Source organism: Hydra vulgaris, chromosome 10, assembly GCF_038396675.1.
Source record: "Hydra vulgaris chromosome 10, alternate assembly HydraT2T_AEP".
Taxonomy (NCBI): Eukaryota; Metazoa; Cnidaria; class Hydrozoa; order Anthoathecata; family Hydridae; genus Hydra; species Hydra vulgaris.
Window position 1 is genome coordinate 47,940,728 of NC_088929.1, and position 9,388 is coordinate 47,950,115.

General features: G+C 25.9%; 1 protein-coding gene across 1 annotated transcript; it reads left to right on the forward strand.

The window, feature by feature from the left end:
- Positions 1–420: 420 nt before the first annotated feature.
- Positions 421–912, forward strand: LOC136086399 (deoxyuridine 5'-triphosphate nucleotidohydrolase-like). The gene has a single exon (XM_065808697.1). The coding sequence runs from the start codon at positions 421–423 to the stop codon at positions 910–912; it is 492 nt and encodes a 163-aa protein (XP_065664769.1).
- The last annotated feature ends 8,476 nt before the right edge of the window (positions 913–9,388 follow it).

Consider the following 9,388-nt stretch of genomic DNA (forward strand, 5'->3'; position numbering starts at 1 on the left):
CTTCTTAAAAATCAATAAGCCACAAAGTAGCTGCAGCTAAATCTGCAAATTTAACATAGGCGTTATCGTTGCAATAAACAACTTCAAACTCTGACATTTTTTTGTTTAGTTGTGTTTTGAATAAATTTTTAAATTAAAATGAGCTCCTTTTATACTGTTTGAGTTGAAAAGAGAGATAAAAAAAAACAAGAACTAAACAAGTTTTTTAAAGAATGTAAAAAATGTCATAAAAGTTCAAAGTTTAAAGTGTGGTGTGATAAAAGACTTTGAACTCTGTACTTTGTTACTTTGAACTTTGTTACTTTAATTCTATTTTAATGAAATAGATTAAGTTGTCATGACTCCATTTTTATATAAAAAGGGGAAAAAATATCTTGTTCAAACATCTTCTGACAAAGTAAGCACTAGTGTAAAAAAAAGATGGATAAATGCAATCAATGGTCTTCTGATGAAGTAAAAGAGATTCAAATAAATGATACTATAAAATGGTCTTTTTATGAAACAAAAAATAGTGCTTGTTTTGATCTGAGAAGTAAACTTGAATATACACTTCAACCCTATCAACGTGTTTTAGTACGTACTGGAGTATATATCGATACAATAGATTCAGATTTAGTAGGTTGCATACTTTCAAAATCAGGTATAGCTTTTAAATATGGTGTTGTCGTGTTGAACGCTCCAGGAATAATAGATCCTGATTATAAAGGTGAAATTAAAGTAATACTAATTAATCATTCAAAAGAAGAATATATTATTAAACCTGGAGATGCTGTTGCTCAAATGGGATTTGTAAAAATGTTTAAAGCTGTAAAAAAAGTAATAGAATTTGATGGTTGTGCTTGTCGTCAAGTAACAATGTCAATGATTAAAAACGTTGAAAGAAAAGGTGGTTTTGGTTCAACGGGAAAATAATTTTTTGTATAATTTTTTTTATAAAAAATGATTAAATTTGATTCTTCATTTTCTACATGAGATGTAGAATATGTGGAACAAATTTAAACATGTATTGTAAATATTTTTTGTAACTTTTTTTAGATTAGTAAAAAAATTATGGTCGATAGAATTGAATTTGATGGTATTTACGTAAAAGAAAATACACAAAAAGAAAATGTGTTACCTTTTACCATTTTTAGTAATAATCCAAATTTTTTAATAAACGGATTTTATAATAAAATAAATGATTTAGAAATTCGTTTGTCCATTTTAGAAGAAAAGCACAACAATGATGGTCAAGGTAAAAAGATATGGATTTTTGAAAATTTTCATAAACAATTTAAAAACGAGAGCAAAGATTATTACAGTGTACCATTTTATTTTAAAAATTACCAATTTTTAATGAAATTATCGCTTAATATAAAATGTGATCATCATAATAAAGAAGAAATAGGTTTGTATATCATATTGAGATCTACACCTTATGATGCTGTTTTAAAATGGCCTTTTTTAAATCACAAAGTATCATTGAAATTATGTGGTCCAAATGGTAAACAAATTAAAAAAATTTTTCTTACAGAAAACAATGTAGCTTTTCAAAGACCTCCAAAAGATGGACAAAATTGCGGTTATGGTTTTTGTGACTTTGTAAATCAGATATTGATGAATATTTAGTAGAAAATAATTTGTATATCAAGTGTAAAATTAGATAATTTTTTTATTATAATAATTTGTATATCAAGTGTATAATTAAAAATTTTTTTTATTATAATAATTTGTAAATTTTTTTTAGACAACTAATTAAAATGATTCAACATCCGTGGGATACTAATTTCGAACAATTTTGTAAAGAAAATGAAATCAGACAAGCTTGGGAAAGTATTTTTAAACTCGATCATAAACAACATTCTCGTTTACAAAAAATAGTTGGATATCAAAAAAGTCAACACCTTATTTCATTTAATGATGCAGTTGACAATCTCGATAATATGAAAATGATTTTTAAACAAACTATTGGAAATATTTCGTTGGATAATCTAAATGCATATTTGATTGTTTTTGTTTGTATTCGAGAACAATGTGAACGTTCAAAAAAAATTTTGTCAATGATTATAGGGATGGTGACTTTAGTTTTTTTGAAGAAAATTTTTTAGAATTATTAAGTTTTGTTTATAAGTTTATTGTAGAAAAACATTTAGAAGATCATTTTAGAATTTATCCATTTCTAATTGTTTTTAATAATTTATCTGTTTAATTTATAATTATTTTTTAGATCTATTAAAAAAACATGGAAACTATTGTTAAAAAAATAGTTGGGACAAATATGAAATCGAACGCATTAACAAATATGGAGCATTACATCATTCTGAAAAAGAATTATGGAATTCTTTGGAAAAATTATCTCAAGAATTTTATTTTCATTTTGTTATCCTGCAAGATTTTATAACTATGGATGAACATCAAGACGGAATATTGAAGGAGATTGAAAAAATAATAGAAGCGATAAATGAAAACATCACATTTATAAAAGAAAATGTAAATTTGCAAAATTTGATAACAGAATGTTATGTCATATGATTGCAATTTCCAATGTTGGAATTGAAGAAGATAATTTTATTGTATCAAGAGAAAAAGAAGAATTTAACAGACGAGATCAAGCTATGTTTTCGCATATAAAAACTAATATTGATATGAAAGATTTTAACTATTTATCTATTCACGAAGAAAGATTATTGTTAAAAAAAACAATTAAAAATTATTTTATCACTACTTTTATAAATATTATTAATGAGTAAAATTTTTTTTGTATATTTAAACTTTGTAATTTTTTTAAAAATTTTTCTTTTAAACTTTGTTCTTTAAATTTTTTTGTATTTTTAGGTAAACTAAAAAACATGGATTTAATTGAAAAATTTAAATTCATATCTGAAAAATACATCACTCATAAATACAGAAAGATGGATAAACTGAACGCAGATGTTGCTGTTCAATATAAAATAGTAAAATATTTTGTTGATTATGGTGAAGATTTTAAACATTTTGTTAAAAATTTCCATGACGACATTTTAAATGAAGCTATAGATGAAATGAATAAATTGATTCGAGAAGATGCTGAGAAAGATTGTTTTATAAACAGATTGAAAACTTTACAAGTGTATATGCAAACCATGTATAAATTATTTACGGCAAATCAAGAACATATTGGATGGCTTAAAAGAGAAATGGAAGAAGATAAAGAAAAACAAGAAGAAAGAGAAATGGCTATGTTTGAGTATATTGAAAATATTCCTGAATTTCGCAAAGAAATAATGAATCATTTTTCTTTTGAACATAAGATTAAAAAAACAATACGTATTCGCGAAGAATTACAACGTTCATTTATAAAAACAATGGAATATTTGAGCACTTTTTTTGAAGAATAAATAAGTTTTTTTTATTTTGTTAGATTATATAAAATTTTTTTATTGTTTTTTTAGATTACATAATAAAAAATGGAAAATGAAATAATTACAAAAGAAATTGCAAATGTGAAGAAATCTGAAGAAATTTGCAAATGTGAAGCTCTTTGTCCAGAATGTCAAAAACGAATTCGGGAAATAATTGACGTGATATCTGATGTTAAAACAATAATAAATAATATAAACAAAGTTCTTGATGGAACCAACTCTTCTTCTTAAATTTTTTTTATTGATCTTCTACAATATCTTCATCTTTATAATCATCTTTAATGTAAAAAAAAATGTTCAGTGTATATACTGTTGTTACTAAATTTACTTTCCTCAGTTTGATATTCAAATTTCATTTTTTATATCTAAAAAAAATTACATGTATTTTTTATAAAACACCAAAACATCTGAATCAACAGTTATACTTTCAATTCGCCTGTTTATTTTATAAAACCTTTAGAAGGACCAACTAATTTACGTTTTATTCAAGATGCCAATGTACGAGCTGTTTTTAATATTTTAGAAAACGATAGCGGATGGAAATTGATACGTTTATGTAATTTTAAAATTAAAACTCTATTCAATTTAACAGAAAGGTCAATGATGAAATTACGAGATTTTGAATTGTCAGGTTTTAAAAGAAAAATGCTCACGACAGATGAACAAAATCAAAAAAAGAAAAAACATAATAAATTTTATTACGAAAAAAATAAAAAAATACTTTTGGCTAAAAAAAAAGAAGCGAAGAAAATAAAAAAGAGAGAAAAACACGACAAAATTTATTACGAAAAAAACAAAAAAAGAATTTGATGCAAACGAATGGGTTGGTGAGTGGTATAGACCTCATTCTTTAACACAATGGCAAAAATCGCTAAAACCTCAAACTTATACAAAACTGTCTTATGAACAAAAAAGAAAAATGTTTTTAGATTATAGTATTTTATTTGAACCAGGTTTATGTTTTTATTCTGCTTTTTTAATCTCTTTGTTAATTCGTCAATGGAATGTGTGCACAATTAAAGAATGGAATAAAAAAATTTTGGAAAAAAATACAACCGATTTATATTCAGAAGAAAATATTTTTCAACTCCTTTTTGAAGATCAAGATGAAAAAAATATTTTGGCTTGGAAAAATGTTTTACAAAATTTAAAAGAAAAATCTAAAAATATGTCATTTCAAACTTTGATTGATTTGTGTCACTGTTTTGCTTATGAAAATACTTTTGATCGTATTAACATTAAAATTTTCGCTGTTAACAAAAGTAATACCAAAATTCGTTTGTTGCATTCTAAATTAAAATCTCAATATAAAAGTACTTATACAGAATTATTAAAAGTGGTCTACGAAAGCGCAAACATTACCAAAGACGATCAAGATTCTCAAAGAGTTTTTATTAATGACGAGGAAAAAAATATAGCTAATCAACGGAAAAAAACAAAAAACACTATAAAAATTTGTATTTTTCAAAAAAACAATTCTTTTCATGCTATAAGTATGTTGAATGAAAAATTTTCTACTGTACATTTTTCTTCTAACAGATCACGTGTTCTTTTTCAATGTTCAGAATGTGGAAAAAAATTTACTACAGAGACACATGAATGTGAAGGTTTTTATAAACCTGACAAATTTACATACAACGATTGCATTAGTCACTATCGTCCACAAAGTTCATTCATGTGTACAAGTAGAAACTTATTTTCTTTTTTAATGACGTTTGATTGTGAAACAAATATTACAAAGTCTGAAGAAAATCCCACTTCAAAAGTTAAACCTTTATCTGAGTTGAGTTATCATTGTCATTCCATCGTCATTCAATAAATTCATGAAACATTAGCAAGAGAATGTTTTGGTTTGGATGAACAAGGACACGTGATTACTTAATGGATTTTTTATTATGAAAATACTATTGAAAGTTTAGAAAGAAATCCTTTAATGTGTTTACCTGCCTATTTTCAACCATGAGTTTCTTTACTTCACAAAACACACAGACGTATATTGTGGGAAAAATTAAATTCAACTCATGAAAATAATGAAAATTTAAAAATGGAATTACGAGTTTATGATTTAATAGCTTTAGCAGACACTTTGGTTCGATGTGCTTATGAAATATGTTTACCGCATTTTCAAAATTTAAATATATCATCTGAAGAAAGAAATTTAATATGGCAAGAAGAAAATCCTTTATGTTCTATTTGTAGATATCCTGTAGATAAAATACATCAATCTGATATTTATAAAAATAAATTTTTTCACATGACCCCTCAAGAAATAGAAAGATTAAATCATAACGAATTTCGTATTTACAACGACAAACGAATTCAAGTTGTTAATATCATGTTTCAAAGAGTAGGACGTTTAGAATTGTTCATGTTACCTTTGAATGTTCAAAATTGTTTAATCAATAACGAAGTGGTAAAAATAAAACAAGATTTATTTCAAGTATCGAGTTTGTTTTATATTTGTTGTAGATGGTGGGAAAAATTTCAATACCTACCTGCCACTAACGGTTTGTTAAGTGATTATGTGAGAATAACCACTGAAGAACTTGTAAATTATATGAAACAATTGGCTTCCCTCATCATGACAGATCATCAACTAGAAAACTATTTTGATCAAGAGTATATGGAGTTGTTAGATGATCCCTACTTTTTAATCAAAATCTTTCGCAAATGTATCAACGAAGTAGGCGGTCAAAATACAGATAATCTCTATTTTTTGTTTCTTATAAGAAAGTTAAAGCAACCCGTCTACGAATTATGGTATCATTGCATGTTGGTTTCTTTTAATAAACAATTTGAAAAAAAATTTAGTTTATCTGATTTTATTCAAGATGGAAAAAATAGAGAAAAAGTTTTAAATAAATGCAATTTTTTTCTCAACGCTTTTGAAGATAATCTCGTTGTTGATCACGATCATTTTTCAGGACAAGTTTATGGATTGGCTCACGATTATTGCAACAAAAATTTAGGCAGATATAATCAACATTTATCTTGTCCTATTTTTGCTCACAATGCTTCTTTTGATAACCGTATTATGATTGTAGAAGGTTTAAAAAAAACATTGGATATTCCTTTATACGGTCATTTGGCCGAATCTGAAACAACACCTTTTATCGCTTTTATCAAATATAGCAACATGGAAGATGTTTTTGTTATATCGAAAAATGTGAGCAAAGTCAATTTTATTTGCATTGGTAAACATATTAAAATTGTGGACAGCTTGAAAATTTTAAATTGTTCTTTAAAACAAGCCAGTAGTATGTTATCTCAAAAAGCTCAAAATCAAATAATCAACACTATGTTGCATTATTTACGGCCTTTTAATCCTGAAATTAATCATTTAACTGACAATATAGAGTTTAAAAACTGTTTTATTAAAAAAACATTATTTCCTTATTCACAAATAACTGATGAACTATTAAACATTGAATAAAAAACAATACCACCTATTGAATTATTTGCTCAAAACGATTTGATGAAATCTAAAAATTTAGAAGAACAAATTAAAAAAATCAAAGAAGCTTATGAAAGTGTTCAAAAATTATGGAAATTTTTAAATTTAAAAAATTTAAAATCCTTATTACATATATATACTATACACGACACAGTAGTATTGGGTTCTGTTATGATTGACTTTGATGAAAGAACATTTGAATTTACAAAATTTCACATTCTTAATCATTTAAGCATTTTTAGTTATACAAGCAAATTAAATTCTACAATCAGTTTAATTCCTATTCAATTTCCTCCAACCAACGAACATCAAAAAATGATTGAAAAGAGTATTCGGGGTGGCATGTCAACCAACGGCACACAAAAATTCGCCATTGATACTGATCATTTTGAACCTAAAATAAAAGAACTCAAATTAAATAGTGTATTAAGAGGTTGCTTAATTTTTATGGACGAAAATGGCCAATACGGAGGTGCTCAATTTAAACCGTAACCTTTTCACATGAAATATTCTTTTGATTTGGAATGTGTTACTTTAGAGGATGTGATTCAAAAATATCATCGTGTTAATTTAAACGGATTCTCAACTAGTGCTTTAGTCCATTGTCAAATTGCTATGAAACCAGAATATCAAGATCAAGTAGGAGGTTTTTCGCCCATGGTAGAGAAGGAAATTATATCGTTACAAGATTATTCTCCAACTGAAATTGTATCTAAACGCTATCTCAAAAACAATGGAAAATATACTATAGAAAAAGACAAAACCATTAAATTAGTCATGAAATTAAGTTCGCATGAAACGTGTGAATTTTTAGACACTTTAATATGGTTGACTACGTGTTGTGGATGTGTTGTTGAAAAAATTTACAAAGTACTCCCTTTATGGCGTTATCCTTTAGCACAAAAAATGGTAAAAAGAAATATGGAAAAAAGAAAAGAAGCCATTAAAAAGGGTGACAAAGTAGTCGACGTTTCTTGTAAATTACAGATTAACGGACATTACGGGACATTAAGTCAACAAATTGCGCAAAAATTAAATACTACTTTTATCAATCACGAAGAAAAAGCATTTCAAAATATCATTGAAAATTTTCAAAACATTCGTCATGTTTTAATTAGAGAAGGTCAAACGGATGAAAATATTAAATTGTTATTTCCTTTTCATTTTCAAAATTTATTATATAACGAATCAGTGTTTATTGGTGTTGAACCTGAAAGATATAAATTGGACGTTTTTGAAAAAAAAGTTTGTTTAGATTATTATGATACTGCTGATTTTAATTACGACGATTATTTTAAAGAAATGCTTCTCAATTTGATTAGTGATGTCAAAACAAAAAGTATTTTATTTCATGATGAAAACAATCATTACAAAATGAAAGATGTTTTTGAACTTTTAAAAATAAAAGATCATAAAAATGCTCTCATTTTAACAACCAGTGAAAAATGCAAACTCGTTAAATCTTTACGTATTGTAGCTTCACAAATTTTATCTTATGCTAAACTTAACGTAGGACGTTTTAGTTGGGAATTCGGACAAGTATTAAGAAATCATGGAGCTGAAAAACATTTAGTAGTAACAGATACTGATTCTGGTTGTTTTTTCATTACTCAAAAGAAAAATAAAAACAATATGCTTTCTTTAACGTTTCGCGAAAAAGTAGATAAATGGATTTATTTTTCAAAGTTTGGCGATCGTTGGATGGATTATTCCAATTATAAAAAAACTCATCCTTTTTATTCCACTCTTTATGCTAAAGAAACTGATCATTTTCAAAACGAAATACCCCCTCCTTATTACATTGCTCAAGCTTTTGCTATGGGACCTAAATGTTATAGTGTTCACAGCTTCAATGGAGATGAAGAAAAAAACTATTACAAAAATAGAGCTAAAGGTCTACCTAATTCTAAACTCTTATTTTCAAATTATGTTAACGGTTTTGATACCTTTGCCGCAAAAAGATTAAGTAAACAACTTCCTTTTGCAGTGGTAAAAGAAAATCAACCTATTGAACAAAATAGAATGAGTATCAATTACAAACAAGTTAAAATACAAACACACGTTATTGATTTTTTAAAAAGATTTACACAAAAAAATTATGTTTTTGATGACGGAGTCATGACTGAAATTCGAGATCATTATCTTTTAGAACCAATACGAGAAGCCAATTTAAAAGTTTTACCCGATATAGAAAAATTTTGTAGTGATGAACACATTCAAAATTTACTTGAAATTGAAAACAATATTATAAAACAATCAGAACGTTATCAAATAATGACCATGTTTAATCGAAAAGTTTTGATCCCTTTATTATACGATCTTAAAAAGAATATAAATTTGTAAATTTTATATGAATAAAAAATGGAGTTTAATTTTTTTGATCAAAAATTAACAACACAACAACTTGAAAATAAATTGAAAGAAGTTGGTTTTAAAAACTTTTATTTAGTAGAAAATACAGAAAACGAAGTTCATTATTTTAAAAATAAAGATTTTTATACTTCACGTTTGATTCTCATTACTCTCAACGGACGAGATTTAATTTCTGAAGAAT